The following is an 18,769-nucleotide window of genomic DNA, read 5'->3' on the forward strand; positions in this document are numbered from 1 at the left end:
GACGAATGGATTCTTCTGATTTTGTTCGTACCAGGCGCCACAGTACCCACAGAGTGGGTAACACACTCGCCTATGAACCAGAAGACCCAGGTTCAAAATCCACTTACAACCATTGTGTCCCTGAGCAAGACATTTAACCATAAGTTGGTCCTGGGGGACTGTCCCTGTAACTACTGACAGTAAGTCGCTCTGGATAAGGGCGTCTGATAAATGCTGTAAATGTAAATGTACAATAAAGCTGCATGTACGTTTTTGCAGAGGGATGTAAATAAAATGTCTCTGTTTTACGACCTAAAGTTACTTGGAAGCTACTTGGGTTCGTGGTGTCTGTCCGTAGAGGCGCTAAGTACTTAATTGGTAAATAATTTGCCAACCACCGCCCATAGCAGCAACCGTCTAAAAAAGCGTCCCCTCCAAACCGGTAGGTGGCGCAGGAGACAGCGCAGGTTTTGTCCCCGCCACCAAACAGCGACGACAGAAGAGGCAGCAGAAGAAGAGTCATATGCTTTGACAAGAGGTGTCCCCCTCTCCCCCCCCCCCCTTGGAAGCGGCTTTATTTTTTAAGTTGTTAAAGAAAATAGAGACACCAAACAACCCTCCCCGCCCCTGACAGCTGTCCACAAAGGAGCCATGCGCGTTTAAAACCAGCTCGGAACCGCAACCCGGGCGCTGCAGTCCGACTGGATCCCCTGCCGGCTTGGTAAACGGATCAAACCGGCTAGCTTTGGCTAGCATCGCTAGAAATGCAGCCGGATCGGTACCGACACGGCTGCCTTGTGTTATTGGCGGGGATGTGTATTTTTTATTCCCTTTTTCTGATGCTCCGACGTGCCCTCTTTATGGGTGTTTCAGGTCGTTCGATTGTTGGATGATTTGTCGATCCGTTTCTGTTGTCATCATGTCGTTCTCGCAGCCAGCGTCGGCTATCGCAGATCTCTTCAGTTCATTCTATTCAGTGCAATAAACATTTTAAAACGTAAAACTTGTTAAGGAATTGACAATAAATGGCACACAAGGATCCATCAAATATGCCCACATAAAAAAAATCTTGATTGTTTTAATCTTGTTGGAAACTAACGACACAATCATGTGTTCTGTGGCCTCATTCCAGAGCTGTCGGCCCATTTCTGTCACGATGAGCCCAACGCAGTGGGACCTGCCCCCGGAACTCTGCTGCAGACCCTTGGCCTTTGTGGCCCTAACCGGGCTGGACGTGGTCTACAACGCTGTCCACCGGGCCATCTGGGACGCCTTCTGTGCCAACCGGAGGGCAGATCGGGTTCCCATTTCTTTTAAAGTCCTGCCGGGGGACCATGAGTATCCAAAGTGTCGAACAAAAGTACGCTTTGAATAAGTAATTGTGCACCAAAAGCCCAATTTTCTTACCCTCATGTAAGATGCTTGGGGGGCATTCGCTAAAAGGATGCGCATAAACAAGCACCTTAAAACAAAAAGAGAGGAGAGGACGAATAAACTATCCACCTTTTTGTTGGTGCATAATCATTTCTCAAGCCTGGAAGATCGACTGTAGGCTTGATTGACATTCAAGCACAGTACTGTTATAGTCATCTTTGGACCACACCCACTAACAAAGCAAACAGGCATATAGATTTCGAGCGCTATGATTCAAGCATTCTGATTGGCGAGCTGGGGAATCTTACATTCTTGAATGTTCTGATGTTCCCACACCTCCTAAATGGTGTCTTTAAGTAATTTGTATAGTTTTCTTTTTCTTTTTTTTAGCGAACATCCTATGAGTGGTACATTCCCAAAGGGATTCTGAAGACGGGCTGGATGAATAAGCACCTCAACCTGGTGCCCGCACTCGTGGTGCTTTTCTATGAACTGGACTGGGACGATCCTCAGTGGAAAGAAAAGCAGTCAGAGTGTGCTACCAAAGTGGAGATTGTGAGGTGCGTTTTCTGGTATTGCTTTTGCTCATCTAGCTGTCTTTGTTAATTACTGAGTACACATATATAGGACTGACTGCATAACATGGGAATACATAGTAGGAATAAAACGTTTTTTGGTCTCTTTTAACAGAACAAGTCTGCAAGGAAGAAACACAAAGGTTGCAGTTGTTTTAATTCAAAAGAAGACTCCCCTCCCTCCAGGTATGTTGTTGGATCGGCTCTTACTTCATTTCAATTAGCAAGAAAATCTCGTTTTCCAGATTTTTAAACCTGTGCTTTCAGGGGAGGATGTGGTGGCTTCTGAACGAGCTTCTGCTCTTTGCAACGCTTGTGATCTGTCAGGAAAGTCCCTGTTTGTCCTGCCTCACACTGACCACCTTGTAGGATATATCATTAGGTTGGTCATTTTCGCACTTTTCCTTAACTTGTTGGGGCGAAAAATGTGTTTTGTTTGTGTGACGTTATTTTTAAATGTTCCCTGCAGGCTGGAAAATGCTTTCTACGAGCACGCTCAGACATACTACTACACAGAAATAAGACGTGTCAAATCCCACAAGGAGTTCCTCAACAAAACCACTCATCAGGTACCACAGTTTGCCACGCTGTTTTTTAGAGGCCGTTCAGAATGAATTGGCCATGATTCATTGTTCCTTGTTTCTTGTAGTTGCTGTTTGTGAGGCACCAGTTCAAGACTGGGTTTTTCAGTGAGCTTAAGCAAGACACACAGAACGCACTGAAGTAGGTTTTTTTTTTTTTTTTTTTTTTTTCTGGCCACCCTGACCATCAGATATGTCCAGTTGTAACCTATTCATTCCCTTGTGTAACAGATATTACAGAACTGCGTATGGCCTGGTGCACGAGCTTAGAGCTCACGAAACCAACATGCTTGAAATTAAGACCATGGCCGGGTTCATCAACTACAAGGTAACTGCCAGTGGTTAAACCTTGTTAGAATGAGCTGTGCGGTTTTCAGCACAGCCACTGTAGAATTTCCTGTTTTTATTTTTGTGCTTTTAATAATTTGCTGAGTGTACGTCAAAGAGGAACAGTGTTTGGTGTGGTAACGGCTCATCTTCATGTACGTTGCCAGATCTGCAGGTTGTGCTTCCAGCACAACACTCCTCTGGACGCCATCGCCCAGTTCAGGAAGCACATTGACCTGTGCAAGAAGAAGATTGGCAGCGCCGAGTTGGCCTTTGAGCACACAGCCTGGATGTCTAAACAGTAAGAGTCATCCGATTTAAAAAAAAAAAATTTCCACAACAGAAAAAAATACCATTGGTGTTATGTGTTTTGTTTTTATTTATGTGCGAGATGATAAAAAAAATCTCTTTTGTATATGAAGAAATAAGACAAACAAGAACCTCAAGGTTTCTGATTTGATGTTGTGCTATGAAAAAAAATTTAACAAGTTTGAAATAAAAAAAAAAAAAAAGTGTGACTCAGTGTTTGTGCAAAGGAGATATTTACTTGCACAAAATTTAACTCATTCTCTCTGATGTTTGTAATATTTCTGTAAACCTCCAGGTTTCAGTCCTTCGGGGATCTGTTCGATGAGGCCATAAAAGTTGGCCTCACTGCCATTCAGACCCAGAACCCTGGCTTCTACTACCAGCAGGCGGCGTACTATGCCCAGGAGAGGAAGCAGCAGGCTGGCCAGCTCTGTAGCCATGAGGTACAGTGGTCCGACTGTGGGATGTTTATTATGTGACAGCATTGTGTGGGCTTTAAAGTTTATGATTATATAAGGGTGGCATAAATGTGAATATAAGGTCTGACTATGGTCCTTTTAGCCGAATGTGGGTTACCCTACCCCGGATCCACTGGACACGCCCGGTGCGGCTCTGGATTTCTACGGGCAGCGTGCCTGGAGACAGGGACATCAGAGTGAGTGGCAAGAGCTTCTTAAAACTGTCAGCTTATTGAGTTGGGAACCTGAATTGACTGGCCAGTTAGAAAGGTTCTTCATTTTTGCTTGAGAGGACACCTCAAAAACTGCATGAGCCTCCATGGATCATGTTTTAGGGGACATGTCTCTCTTCACTTTAATACAATTGGTAGGTTTGTTCCATTTTCACAGTGGTCTTCATTGTGAATCCAACCCTTTCTAGGCATTGACCCCCCGGACCCAGAGAAAGAAAAGAAAGGCATCCTGGCCCTCCAGTTGAAGGAGAAGGACATTCCTCACTCGGTCAGAGTTCAGACAGATTTTGTTATACTGATTCTCTTTTCCTCAAAAGATCCCGTGAAAAAAATGTTATGTCCTTCACACAGACACACACACAGTAGAGTGGAGCTACAGCACCATAAAAACACACACAAAAGATGTGAAGGACATATGTTAGCATTAGCCCATGCACTGATGCCAAGTAGGTTTTTAATGTTAAATGTTGATTTAAAGTGAGGTCACAGATATTGTTATGGTTATTTAATCATTAACAATTTATTACACTGGCTCCAGTGTTAGCGGGTAGCCTCACTCATTGCATTTTCTTGCCTCGTTTCTGTCCATGTTGCCACAGGAATTAATCATTGCCCTGCTCAGTAATGCTGTTGCCCAGTTCAAGAAATACAAGTGTCCACGCATGAAGAGCCATTTAAGTAAGTGGTTTAGTAAAGATGGGAAGAGAACAAACATTTTGGCGCCACAGGCAACTGTCATGCTATGAAGTTACATTTATAATGGACAAGTTATTGCTTTTTTACATGTTAAAATGAACAAATGCCATTAACTCAGCTGTTTACTGTACACTCGCACGTAAGCATCACATCAGTGTTTCTTACTCATGACAACATGAGCCACTTAACATCTCCCCTATGTGGGGATGGTACCTTGCTCAAGGGGACCTCAGTGGCTCTTTGGCGGTTCGGGATTGGAACCCGCAACCTCTAACGGGTCTGCTTCCCTACCAGCTAGGCCACCACTGCCCCCCAGTGGTTTGGTATGTTACGTGTGAGCATGCAGTTACGACCTGAGGACACACTTTTCTGTAATAGTTTTAAATATACATTATAGCCATCTAGTCTAATGAATTAACTATGATTAATCACAAATATTTAACTGCAAATAATTAAAATGTTTCAATTGATTGACAGCACAGTATGTTTTAATATAGCATAAAGCTGAACCTACTAAAGTATTTAAAAGTTCTGCGTCACGCTCTCAATCATTCCTGTTGCAGTGGTGCAGATGGGTGAGGAGTACTATCACGCCAAGGACTACACCAAGGCCTTGAAGTGAGTTCACACAGAGTGTATTACCCGTGCGTCCAGTAAAAGGGAAAGAAAGAAACTCTTGTTCACGCCACTGTTTGATGTGGCAGATGTGTTGTTGACGTGTCTGGTCGCTGTTGCCAGGTTGCTGGATTACGTAATGTGCGACTACCGCATGGAGCGCTGGTGGAGCCTGCTGACCTCCATCCTCGGCACTGCCCTAAAGTGCTCCTATCTGATGGGTCACGTCAAAGACTACATCACTTACTCTATGGAGCTGGTGGGCAGAGGTATTGCCTTTAGTTACTCTGAACTGTCTGTAAATATCTGGGTCTATGTTTTGTATATATTTCCATGCATATTTCTCTATATTTCCATATAAAGTAAATACATTTCTGAATGCTCCACTGTCATGTACAGCGTCCACCCTGCACAGTGAGCAAAAGTCCAGGATTGAGAAGAATCTAATAAAGGTGCTGATGGTGAGTGGATCTTCTCTTCAACCCAGACCACATTAAGATGGTTTCATATTTCTGTATGTCTGTGGGTCCATAAATTAGAAACTGTGTGTGTGTGTGTGTGTGTGTGCACGCTTCCAGAACGAAGTGCCAGACCCAGAGCCAGAGTGTGACCCCTTGTCAGTTAAAGCAGCGCGGGCCTTGTGGAACGAACGTGTCTCTCTGGCTGGCAGTAACGAGTTCACTATTGAGGTGCAGGACTATGTGCCCTTTGGTGAGAACATGGTTGATGTACTGATCCGGATTATTTTATTTATTTATTTTTGCTTATGCATTTAAGTTTAATAGATTTTTTTTATCCTGCTTAAATAGTTCAGTGCAAGGCCAAGTTCCTGTCACCCAGCTTCCATGTGGACGATCCTGTACAGCTGAACGTCTACCTGAGGGCTGACTGTCCCCATCCACTGCGTTTCTCCAAACTGTGCATCAGTCTGAGCAACCAGGTAGAGTCTCAAGCTGTGACTCTCTTATTCATATTGTTTTTACTCCCAGAACTACACACACCAGTCATTTCATCCCTAAGGTCCCCAGAAATCTTTTTTTTTTATATCTGTCTTATTTGTCCCCTAATACTGTATCTTTCTGAAATTCAGCTGTGATGCAGAATTACAGCCACTTTTAGCAAGTCACACAATGAGATTTCATCAGGATGTGCCGTTTTGTTGTCTGTAGTGTGTTAATGAGGAGGAGAGAGGCGGGACAAGGAGGAGAGCGGGCATCAACATTATTAAAAAAACACAGTTTTTCCAAAAAAAAATCAAATAACCCACTGGTTCTTCAGAGTCTTGTGCTCATTGTTATACCCAGTCACCGAGAAACTGCAATGACAGTGGAGGGGTGGGAAATTCTCTGGGGAGAAAAAGCATGAGAAACGGGAGGTAACCTTTCCCCTTATGACATCATAAGGGGACAAATTCCAGACTGTCTGAGCTGCCACTCTTTGAACGGCGGAGCAGAATGAACAAAGCACTTTTTACACCTATCACCATTTCTAGCTACTGCAGGACCATAGACAGGCCAGGGGAACTCGTATTAATGTTAAATGATCTCACAAAGCCACATTTTTAAGTCCCCTTAAAAGACCTTTAAGAGGACCTCTCGCTTATATATTTATACCTTATTAAATATATTTGACTCTGCCGACAATGGATTACAGAGTTCTGTACTCTCTTCAGGAATACAACCAGTACTGTGTGGTGGAGGAACCCTGCAATTCTAAGGACATTCTAGAGCCCTCCATTCAGGAGAACATGTGTCTGGTTCCTGGGAAGATTCGCAAATACTCATTCAAGTTTGTGGCCAGGTTTGAAGATGTGGGAAAGAAGATAGAGGTACGATCCATGAATAATGGAGCAGCTATCCCATTACTACATGTTCTCCATTGTGTCTTATGTAATAGGAGGTGTGTGTGTGTGTGTGTGTGTGTGTGTTTCAGATCACAGGTGTGGACCTCATGCTGGGTAGCGATAGCGGCCGCTGTGTCTACCTCAACTGGCGTGGTGGTGGAGGTGATGCAGCCTCTTCCCATGAGGCTTTGCAGGCTTCCCGCTCCTTCAAAAGACGTGGCCCCGCGTCTGACTCGCTGGTGAACTGGGACACTGTTACCATTCAAGCCAGCACCATGTAAATTAAATCAACATACTTACTTACTTGTACAGATTTAGGCATGTATGAGTTATGGCCAGTGTAAGAATATTCTGGACCATTGAATATCATGCACTAATTTTTATATAACCCCTTTATTTCATTGGTGGTCACCTTGTGGTACTTCAGCTAGGCGTGTCCCTCTCTGTCCATCCTGTAGGGTCATTTCCAGGGTGCCAAAGGTCTCCCTGCAACTGAGGCATGAGCCTCCAGCCCTGAACAACGAGATGTACTGCATAACGGTCACCATAGAGTCCCAAGAAAACACAGCAGCTAAAGATGTCAAACTGACTGCTGGTCTTAAACCAGGTATGCCAGTCTTCACAACAAGGGACTTTGCGGAAAAGGGTTACGAATTGTGTGAGTTACACATGCTCTGTATTTATTTTTTGAATGTGTGCCTGTGTGAAGGTCAAGATGCGAACCTGACCCAGACAACCCACGTCACCATGAACGGAGGAGAGATGTGTGACGACTCCCACCCTGCACTGCTTCCTGACATTCCCATCGGAGACCTGCAGCCTGGGCAGAAGGTTTGACTTTTTGCAGGATCCCCCACTGTGTAAGAAGTTTCATCCGACCTGACCGCTGAACGCTCCGGATGTTCCCATGTGGCAGATGAAAAAGTCCCTGTTTGCTCGCTGTGTCACCACTGGATCCCGGATCTTCCTGTTCCATGTCTCCTACACCATGAACACCAGCGTGGAAGGAAAAGAGATCACCTGTAAATGCCACAAGGTACGAATTTTACGACCCACCACCACTGTCTCTATTTACACCACTGTGTCTCTATTTACATAGAGATACTTTAACCAACATTTGTATATTTATTACTAAGAATAAGTAGTGTTCCACTCAAATGTTGTCATTTCGAATTTTTTTTATGGATTGCTTTTCTGCGAATGTTTGTTTCAGGATGAAACCGTTACCTTAGAGACGGTTGTTCCGTTTGAGGTGGCTGTCAAGTTTGTATCAACAAAGGTGGGAGATTTTCTGTATAATGTGTGGGGCCTTCCGCAGGAATAATGCTGTACCTCGGTGAACGAATGCGCTATGTGTGAATTTTTAACAAGTCTGTTTGCATGATTTCGTAGTTTGAGAACCTGGACAGGGTTCATGTGGACGTTCCTTTCCTCCTGATGACGGACATCCTAAGTGCGTCACCGTGGCCACTGCACCTTGTGACGAGCCAGCTTCAGTTGGCCCCTACAATGGCTGCCATTGACCAACCAGAGTCACAAGTGGAAGAAAGTAAGGCAATAGCAGTGTTTACACATGTAAATATGAATAGCCGTGGGCATTTCAGCATCAAACGAGGAGTAGTTGAAGATGGATTGAATATTTAAAATAAATATATGATATTGCCTGGCTAGTTTCTATGTGTACCCTGTATGTCTTTTGACTGTTTTCTTCACATATAAATGCATATAAAATGATGATTCTGAACATTATGCTGTGCCAAAATTGATAGTGCTCTGTGTGGTGGGTGTGTCTCCTCACAGTCGTGCTGCAGACAGGAGAGAGCGCCAGCGAATGCTTCTCGCTCAAATGCCCTCCGGTACCGACTGGCACGAGCAGCGTGGCGTCAGGGCAGTACGTTGTGTCCTGGAAGAGGTGTGTTTCCATGCTGCATGCCGAATAAACTCGACAGTGCACGAATGAGTAATATTTCCAGATTGTCTGTTACATCCCACTACTTTGGTGAATTTCCTTTTTCTTTTCTTTTTTTTTTAAGAAATGAAAAGTGAAATGATTTTTATATATTGATATATATATTTTTTTTAGGAAATCCACTTGTGCTGAAACACCGGTGATCAGCACTGTTGTGACCCTCCCTCACGTTATGGTCGAGACCATTCCTCTGTATGTTCACGCAGGTGGGTTGAGCCAGGGTTCAGTTGCTGGCTGTGTTTTGGAAACTGCCTTTGTTTGTGTGCGAGTGGATACGATGCTTTTAGCCATTCCGAATGAAAAACTTCACACAAATGCTGCGTCTATCTCCGGTGTACCGACGTAGCTGCGGAAGGAATAAAAATCAGGTTCGCCCACTGATCTGACACTAGATCCGAGAGGCGCAGCTCAGAACGCAGCTTGCGAACGTGTTTCACAAGTTCAGTAAAGCATGCTGATGCCACACTTGCGTTGAGACGTCTCCATTTGCAATTTGCAGGTTTATCAATGTGTTACACTGCATGGTTCATTTTGTCAAACAGCCCCAACCGTGTGCTGGTGAAATTTTGTACCTGCTAAGACATTCATCCCCCAGCATTTCAGACAATGTGGCTGATAAAATCACTGAAGAACTCAGAGTAGAGTAACAGATACACTGAAAACTATGAAATGTCTCAACACAAAATTATTGGGAGGATGCATATTGCGGTAAGCAGAATTTTCACACCTGCCAAGATTTATCTTTGTACACCGTGCTGAAAGAAAAGCCTTACGACTTGACATGAAACATGTCTGACGGGACAGTGCAAATTCCAAAAATCTTTCCGCATCCGCAATTTTTTTCCGCATTTCTGACTTTTGTCCTGATTTTAATCCGACCTGTGGGCTTAACTGAGGCAACCAAACCATGCGGAAAGTTGTTTCTGTGCATTGCGATGGTGAACATAACGGGTGGTTTTTCAGCAGTTCTCCAGGGAAAATTTTGGAAGACTATCTAAAAGAAATTTTGGTTTTTGTCTGTTCTACCTGTTACTTGTACTGTATTGACTGGGTTAAAAAGTATTGCATTACCAAAAAAACAGACTACGTTGACTAAAAAAGTTTTCACTGACTAAAACAGTCATGAAATATTCTGACTAAATTAAGACTAAAAAAAAAAAAATGTTCAGTCTTTAGTTGACTGAAACTTGACTAAAATGAGTGTGGACATGACAAAGACTAATATAAACTAAAATGACAGCTGGAATGCAAAGACTAAAACTAATTAAGACAGAGCAATGCGCCTCACGTTTTGATGAGGCCACGAACAAAAGTATAAATACTTTTTTTTCACCGTTAGCACTGTAACTGTCATTTATAATAAACATGCTGTTTATAATTTATTTAACTGTGGATGGACTGATTGCAGGCTGATCTTGTTTGCTTCTCTGCAGACCTCCCATCGTTTGGGCGCGTTCGTGAGTCCTTGCCTGTGAGGTACTGCATGCAGAATCGCACCGGACTGGTTCAGGATGTGGAAATGACTGTGGAACCCAGCGATGCCTTTATGTTCTCTGGACTCAAGCAGGTTGTTTTTTTTTTGTTTTTTTTACTTAAAACTAAAATTCATTCGGAGTGCCTGTTCAGTGACCTTCAACAATCAAGGCATTGAGCCGATTCCCCCATACAGATCAATACAATCAATAGTGACAGTCCATTGCCCTCATAAACCAGCTCAGACATTCCTTTTACAGTGTTCGTATGTATGAAAACATTCATTCAGAATCCTCCCCCATTTTGTTAACGTTTGTGCTTGATGTAAATGGTTGGGATTTTAGTCTAAATTTGCATGCCGCTGGATGCCTGTTTATAGTCTGAACAAATTAAAGATCAAACTATAGATCCACACAAATGATATCAAATTAAACACTTTCAATTTAGGACCAAACCTTCAGCGTGCCATTGCACTGCATAACCGGATCACCGATTGTTCCAAAAAGTATCTTCTAATTTGGTGTTGCAGTGATGGCCTCTAAAAGGCCAGATTTACAATTCACTGTGTGACAGGCCAAGGACAAACTGCTTGTTCTCGTGCGTTGCCTGGGAACATCTCGAGATTAGATGTACCCTACAGAGCACCCAGGTTTTTTTTTTATTTTTAGCAGATTCCTAATACAGACAAAACCTCTTGAGAAATCTGCTGTGTCCGCAGTGATTCCGGAACACCCTACCGTCACCGCGATAGAAACGCTCACTGCGTTCTCCCTGTTTTTGTAGGTGCGGATCAGGATCTTGCCTGGCGCGGAGCAGGAAATGCTCTACAATTTCTACCCTCTGATGGCCGGGTACCAGAGTCTGCCTGTGCTCAACATCACCCTGATGCGCTTCCCCAGCGTGGCACCCGCGCTGCTGCGCCGCTTCCTACCCTCCCGCATCTTCGTCAAGGTGTGAGCCTTTTCATCTTCTCATTCAGAGAGGCGAAGAACATTGTGACTGTTCCTGAGCACCTTGTTCAGATTTAACGTTGTTCTCCATTTTCTTCCTCCCACAGCCCCAAGGAAGACCGGGTGATGCCTCCATAGCAGCGGCATGAGGAAGCGAGGGAAGGATCTCCTGTTTACAGCAGTTTTCACTCTCCGAATGACACCATGTCTTACCTATTACAAATATGATTCTTTTCTTTTTTTTCTTTCTTTCCTTTACGTGTAATTTATTATTAACGCATTTCATCTCAGAACTAAAGCTTTTTAGAAGGGTTAATATGTTGAAAATAGAATTAAATGTCTTGTTGATAAATCACAATATATAACTGATGAATAAACTTGGAAATGTCCCTTTGGAGATGTGTGGGTGTGTTTTCTGTGTCTTGCTGGGATGAAAAGACCACAAAGACTTTCAAAAGTTGAGTGCCAAATAAAGTTCCAAGTTTTTGCAATGTCTTCAATCAGTGATTTTATGGAAATTTATGGGCATGGTAGTAGCCAAGTGGGTAACACACTTGCCTATGAACCAGAAGACTACAGAGTCACAGGATCAAATCCCACTTACTACCATTGTGTCCCTGAGCAAGACACTTAACCCTAAGTTGCTCCAGGGGACTGTCCCTGTAACTACTGATTGTAAGTCGCTCTGGATAAGAGCGTCTGATAAATGACATAAATGACATAAATGAAATTTACTCAGTGGCGTTCCTCGAGTTTTGGCACGAAGTCACAGGTTCAAACCCCACTTGCAGTCATGGCCAAAAGTTTTCAGAACGACACATATACTGGTTTTCTGCTTCCATTTTTATTATGACAATTTGCATATACTCCAGAATGTTATAATCACATGAGATGATCAAAGTCCCTCTTTGCAATGAAAATGAACATCATCTCAAAAAGAACATTTCAGTCATTTACATTTACATTACATTTACATTTAAGGCATTTGGCAGATGACCTTATCCAGAGCGACTTATAACGTGCTTTCAAGTTACCATCAATGAAGGGATCAATTCTAGTTCATTAGGACCCTTAACTATGAATACAAGCTTTTTATTCACTCTTGTTGTAGATTCTGTACATAAGTCAGACAATAAGGTTACAAGTTAATTTAAATATTCTCTAAAGAGGAAGGTCTTGAGCTGCCGTTTGAAAGTGCTCAGCTGTTCTTACCTCCAGGGGAAGTTCATTCCACCACCGAGGGTCCAAGATGGAGAAGAGTCTAGATGAACGTCTTCCTTTTACCTTCAGAGATGGAGGGACCAGGCGAGCAGTACTGGAGGCTCGGAGTATACGAGGTGCAGTGCGAGGTGTAATAAGGGCTGTGAGGTAGGATGGTGCTACTCCATGTTTGGCTTTGTAGGCCAGCATCAGTATTTTGAATCTGATGCGTGCAGCTACTGGGAGACAGTGGAGGGAGCGTAGCAGAGGGGCGGTGTGGGAGAATTTGGGAAGGTTGAAGATCAGTCGTGCTGCTGCATTTTGTATGAGTTGTAGAGGTCGGATGGTACTTAGAGGTAGACCAGCTAGAAGGGAGTTGCAGTAGTCCAGTCGTGAGATTACTAAGGTGATCCTCTCATTACCACAGATGAGGATGTTAAGGAGCACGAGGCTGGAGATCATTCTGTCATGCTGAGAATAGCTTTAGACTGGATGCTTTATAAGGAGGGTGATGCTTGAAATCATTGTTCTTCCTCTGTTAACCATGGTTACCAGCAAGGAAACACGTTGCAGAAAAGGGCTTCACAGGCAACATATTGCTATGGCTGCAACTAAGTCAACCATTTATTCGATCAAAACATCAAGAAGTTGAGTGAGTGTGCACGCACAGTGAGGAGAAGAACTTTTGGAGGATGACCTGGTGACAAGAAGGGCAGCAAATAACCCACTTCTCTCCAAGAAAAACATCAAGGACATACTGATGTTCTGCAAAAAGTACAGGGATTGGACTGCTGAGGACTAGGGTACAGACATTTTCTCTGATGAAGCCTCGCTGATGAATGATTGTCCGGAGATGAAAAGGTAATGCTACCATCAGTCCTGTCTTGTGCCAACAGTAAACCATCCAAGAACAGTCTGGTGAAGAACAATGCCTTCTCCAGCATGATGGGGTCCATGGCCAGGAAACTCCCCGAACTTTAATCCAATTGAGAACATGTGGTCAATCCTCAAGAGTCAGACGGACAAACAAAACCCCACAAATTCTGACAAACTCTAAGCCCTGATTATGAAGGAACGGGTCGCCAGAAGCCAGGTTTTGGCCCAGAAGTTGATTGACAGCATGTCAGGGTGAGTTCCAGAGGTCTTACAAATATCGACTCTTTGCATAACCTTTGGTTGTAATTGTCAAAATAGCCTTTGAAACTTATAAAATGCTGGTAATTATACTTAAATACACCACAGAAACAACTGACAAAAGGTTCTAAAACACTGAAGCAGCAAACTTTGTAAAAAAAAAAAAGTATTTCTCAATACTTTTGGCCACAACTGTACTGCCATTGTGTCCCTGAGCAAGACGCTTAACCCTAAGTTGCTCCAGGGGGACTGTCCCTGTCACTACTGATCATAAGTCACTCTGAATAGGGGCATCTGGTAAATGCTGTAAATGTAAAGGCAAATTGCACACTACGTTCTGAATATTTTTTTTCCCTGAAATTTTGTTTCACTTTACTAAAACTGCTACCATGACCTGATACGGGGGCTCTGGGGACCAGTCATGTATTATTCATATCCAGGAAGGTCCACGCCTGTCCTGACCCCTGGTTCACTTCCACCTCACCGTTGGGCCCTTCCACACATGATCTGACCTCCAGGCGGAGGTGCATAAATACAGGTCCCAATAAGAAACAAGCAAGTCGTCCTGTTTATGTGGGACATGTATTTAGCCAACACATTTTTACCAACGTTTCATCTCGCACTTTTGTGATAATAATATTTTTTTAAAAATTGCGTGTTCATACTTCTGCGGCGTAACCCACAGGTGTTTCACAAAGCATCTTCACTGTGCACTTTAGATGCATCTGCATCTGGGCAGCTCCAGTTCAATATTTCGTATATGGCCATATATAAAAACATGCATAAAGTCTGCACATCGTTAAACAATATGCCTGGAGTCTCCTTTTGGCAAAATGCAATAAAAGCTCATAACTTATGAACAGGTCCGATTTGAATGGTCGTAAAAATGACTCGTGTTGTCCAACTCCGCCCCGCGCATAAAAGCGGGACCGGCGCCCGGTCCTCCCCGCAACCTCCCAACATCCCTCCCGGGGCGCGATGCGGGAGTACGAGGACGTGATCGGCTTCCTGGGGGTCTGCGGACCCTTCCAGAGGCTCGTCTACTGCCTGCTGAGCCTCAGCACCATCCCCAACGGCTACGTGGGACTGGCCATGGTCTTCCTGGCCGACACGCCGGCCCACCGCTGCCGGCTGCCGCACCTGAACGGCAGCCTGGTCCCGCCCGGCGCGCCCGGCGAGGCCGGCAGCTGCAGCCGCTCCGCGCCGGGCGGCGGGAACGAGACGGAGGCATGTCTGGACGGCTGGGAGTTCAGCACGGACATCTACTCGTCCACCATCGTGTCAGAGGTCAGAGTTCACCGCGGTCATAATAATAAGAATAATACTAATTTACATTTTACATTTACGGCATTTATCGGACGCTCTTATCCAGAGCGACTTATAATCAGTAGTGACAGGGACAGTCCCCCCCTGGAGACACTCAGGGCTACGTGTCTTGCTCAGGGACACAATGGTAGTAAGTGGGATTTGAACCCGTGTCTTCTGGTTCACATAATAATGCACAATATGCTTGAAAACGAAACATGTGCACATAACAGAGCATTTATTCATGTACAAGAAAACCTAATCGCATAATTAGATGATTACACCGCAGTTACATTGAACGTTTAAGGTGATTTAGAAATGTCCCTTTTTTTCCTGGGTGATGTATTAAATGTCTGTCAATGATTGAATGTCTGCAACAGCGAGTCCTGAATTCCAGTGGAATGACGTTGTGTTTTTCAAACCAAGTCACTTTAAAAGCTTCGCCCGTTATTAGGAAAGCTGGACGGATTCACAGTAGTGAATTTCAAACTTTGCCAGTGACTATTGTCTATGTTGGCAGTTTATGTATACGGTCAAAACCAAGATAAAAACAGTAAGTTTGTGGTAGAAAAGTACCATTACATTTCTAAGGAAACAAGATAAAAAAAACCATTTGCAGTTATAATTTAATTAAAATGCATAATTAAAATGCATCCAGGAACACGCATCATTGCTAAAATGTCAAAGGTTTTTTCAAAAGCAATCTGTCCAAATATGAAAAATGATTTATTCTTTCACCCGGAGACGTATTTTGTCCTGACCTTCAAACGTTTGTATCTCATTTTCCCTCCACTGTCGCACTGAACGACCGATGGAATTTCTGTAATTATTTTTTTTGTCGGGAACAGTGGAATCTGGTGTGCGATGACGCCTGGAAAGCTCCTTTCACCGGAACGGTCTTCTTTTCTGGAGTGCTGACGGGATCTTTTATATCTGGGATGATCTCTGACAGGTCATAGATATTTCATTTTTACTGACCATTATTTCCAATGCAAGTCCTCCAAGGGTGAATTGTGGGACACACTTTGAGAGAACGCCGTGACCCCACCCCTTTCAGGTATGGAAGGAAAGTCGTGTTCTTTGCCACCATGGTGGTGCAGACAGTCTTCACCCTGCTCCAGACCCTCTCCAGCAGCTGGGAGATGTTTTGTGTCCTCTACTTCATTGTCGGGATGGGACAGGTGTCCAACTACTGCGCTGCCTACATCCTCGGTGAGTTGACCTCTGACCTCATGTCTGCCCATTATATTTTGTAACATTAATGCTGATAAAATGTCTCCTTGGTCAGGTTCCGAGCTTCTCAGTAAGACCACTCGTCTGAGCTTTGGGATTCTGGGGACCTGTTCGTGCTATGCTATTGGCTATGTGTGCCTGCCGCTATTCGCCTATTTCATTCGCGATTGGAGGATGTTGCTGCTGGCCTTGGGTCTGATCGGTTTCCTGTACGTTCCCCTCTGGTGGTGAGTGCTGCGCTCCGCACCCCCCTGCTCTCTTTCCTGGTCCGATTTCTTCTGTAACGAGACTGTTAGGTCCATAACCGCACGTCTCAGGTACATCCCAGAGTCTCCCCGCTGGCTGCTCTCGCAGGGCAGGGTGGAGGAGGCCGAGGCCATCATTCGAGCTGCTGCCAAGATGAACAAGATCACCCCTCCCGAAGTCATATTCAGGCAGGACGACTGCACCGAGTTCATAGTAATTCTTGTTATTACTATGAATGACAAATACTGTTAATTAATTTCATGTTTTAATGTTGCAGCTGTATCCGAATGTTCATATATATTCTTATTGACAGGAGAACGAAAATAAGGAAAAACAGAAACTGTACTCATGGACTGACCTTTTTAAATCGGCAAATATGAGAAACATCACGGTTCTTAACATCATAATATGGTAAAAATCATCATTGTGTTCAGTTTGGCGATGCTGATGGCAAGTGCTGAGTGCATTAACAATTCTATTTCCTGCTAAATTGCATATTTGCATGCTTGCAAAATATTTATATGTCATCACAAAGTGTGTCTTTTCTTCTCCTAGGATGATCACAGCCATGACTTATTATGGGCTGTCTTTAAACACCCCAAATATGGGCGGCAACCCCTACATCAACTGCCTGCTGGCCGCCGCCACCGAGTTCGTCAGCTATGGCGCTATCTGGTTCTTTGTTTGCTACACACCTCGCCGGGTTATTCTGCCCTTCACGCTCCTGCTGGGCGGGGTACTGTTGCTGCTTATCAACTTTGTCCCAGAAGGTTGGTCGCATTTACATTAATACGCTGCGTTCAAGTGAAAATGTCAATATGGTTCCAGACAATGAGATAGGGAAGACAATTACGAGACCATAGATGATTTGGATCTGACCTGGTCACTTTTCAACACCTTGCAGTGTGGTCCTTTTTTTTTATTTATTTAATTTCAGATGTCCATGGCCTGACCATTGCATTAGTAATGATGGGGAAAACTGGAGTGACTGGAGCCTATACTTTTATTTACCTTTACGTGACGGAACTTTTCCCCACGGTGGTGCGCAACATGGGCCTGAGCGCCTCGACCATGGCCTCTCGTACCGGCAGCATCATTTCCCCGTACATCGCCTACATGGGTGAGCCCTCCTTCCATAAACCGTTCACACTGCATCTCCCACCTAACGGTTTTTGTTTCTTCTGCTTCAGGAAGGTACAATAAAATACTGCCATACATGCTGATGGGCAGCATCACCATCGTCATTGGTGTGCTGAGCGTGTTGTTACCAGAAACAAAAGATGAGGAGCTCCCGGAGTTCATCAGTCAGGTGAAACCGCTTCAGTGGTAAGGCCCGATGCGGGTAACTATGATCTGTTGGTGTTTTTGGTTAGTGGTACAGGCGTCACAAGGGCACAACATGCCCGCGTTCATAAAAATCAGTGCAATTTATTACCCATCTCCTCACAGGAGTTCTCGGAAGCCGAAGCACATAGCAAACTGTGGGCAGGATGGAGAAGCGCGGCTGGAGAACGGAGCGCTCAAGACCCGGGAGTAACAGAACTGCAACTTGCTTCATCTCGTTTGGAATCCGAGGCGCGTTGTCCACTGGTGGACCTGAAAAAAACTTCTATCTTGATAATATTTAATGTGTCCATCAACTATTAGTTCTCAACCACATTATAACAGGTCAATAACAGGTCAAAAAAAAGAAAAAAAAAGAAACGAGCATACAGCAAGTTACACATGACAGCTATGACTGGTATCTTGTAAGTTCATACAGATACTAGTTCCATGTCTGAGTTTTTACACCACATTAGAGGAGAATTAGTTTTGTGAAGTTGTGTCTTAAACATATTAAGTTAATTAGAAATAAACTTTGTTTTCAAATTCTTGTGTTTCATTGCCAATTTGTTCTACGTATTGCAAACTGTGTGGTGCTTCTGAGCATTTTAATATGTATCAATGTCTTACCGAATTGATTGTGCAAGAGTGCTGTGAAAAATGACAAGACATTAGATTAATTATAAATAATGGTGCATTTGATTATTAAGCACATTGATAGACAAATGCATCTGTACTTTTGCTGAAACGGGAGGTTAAAGGGTGGATTTCCGCTCTTACTGGAGTAATATTTTACCGCTGATATCTCCACTTTTAACTCAATTACAAGGCTTATGTACTTCGCACCCCTGAAGACAACACTTGCTGCATGCAGTGCTTCAGACCCCGTTGCGATATTGTGATTCGTGTTGCAATTTATCTCGCTACTAAGTTGTGTTAAAGAAAC

At 43.9% G+C, this 18,769-nt stretch overlaps 2 protein-coding genes across 3 annotated transcripts; both read left to right on the forward strand.

The window, feature by feature from the left end:
* Positions 1-500: 500 nt before the first annotated feature.
* Positions 501-11,779, forward strand: trappc11 (trafficking protein particle complex subunit 11). 2 transcript variants are annotated; one of them, XM_028959559.1, is made up of 30 exons: positions 501-700; positions 1,112-1,339; positions 1,744-1,913; positions 2,044-2,114; positions 2,196-2,310; positions 2,398-2,497; positions 2,578-2,651; positions 2,741-2,837; positions 3,004-3,137; positions 3,441-3,588; positions 3,707-3,800; positions 4,025-4,104; positions 4,436-4,514; positions 5,096-5,150; positions 5,271-5,416; positions 5,547-5,608; positions 5,726-5,858; positions 5,957-6,087; positions 6,820-6,975; positions 7,080-7,267; positions 7,449-7,597; positions 7,700-7,821; positions 7,907-8,026; positions 8,204-8,269; positions 8,383-8,539; positions 8,791-8,902; positions 9,074-9,165; positions 10,393-10,526; positions 11,216-11,383; positions 11,490-11,629. In XM_028959559.1, the coding sequence occupies exons 2-30, from the start codon at positions 1,136-1,138 to the stop codon at positions 11,529-11,531; spliced, it is 3,399 nt and encodes a 1,132-aa protein (XP_028815392.1). In that variant the 5' UTR covers positions 501-700; positions 1,112-1,135; the 3' UTR covers positions 11,532-11,629. The 2 variants fall into 2 exon arrangements, with proteins under 2 accessions (XP_028815392.1, XP_028815393.1); XM_028959560.1 differs by lacking the exon at positions 501-700 and having other exon boundaries at positions 1,136-1,339; positions 11,490-11,779.
* Positions 11,780-14,679: 2,900 nt separating this feature from the next.
* LOC114767833 (solute carrier family 22 member 4-like) lies at positions 14,680-18,351 on the forward strand. Its single transcript, XM_028959639.1, has 10 exons — positions 14,680-15,003; positions 15,870-15,973; positions 16,079-16,233; positions 16,310-16,481; positions 16,572-16,713; positions 16,814-16,911; positions 17,056-17,270; positions 17,438-17,620; positions 17,691-17,826; positions 17,950-18,351. The coding sequence occupies exons 1-10, from the start codon at positions 14,695-14,697 to the stop codon at positions 18,035-18,037; spliced, it is 1,602 nt and encodes a 533-aa protein (XP_028815472.1). The 5' UTR covers positions 14,680-14,694; the 3' UTR covers positions 18,038-18,351.
* Positions 18,352-18,769: the final 418 nt, after the last annotated feature.

The sequence above is a fragment of the Denticeps clupeoides genome, chromosome 18 (genome assembly GCF_900700375.1).
Source record: "Denticeps clupeoides chromosome 18, fDenClu1.1, whole genome shotgun sequence".
Taxonomy (NCBI): domain Eukaryota; kingdom Metazoa; phylum Chordata; class Actinopteri; order Clupeiformes; family Denticipitidae; genus Denticeps; species Denticeps clupeoides.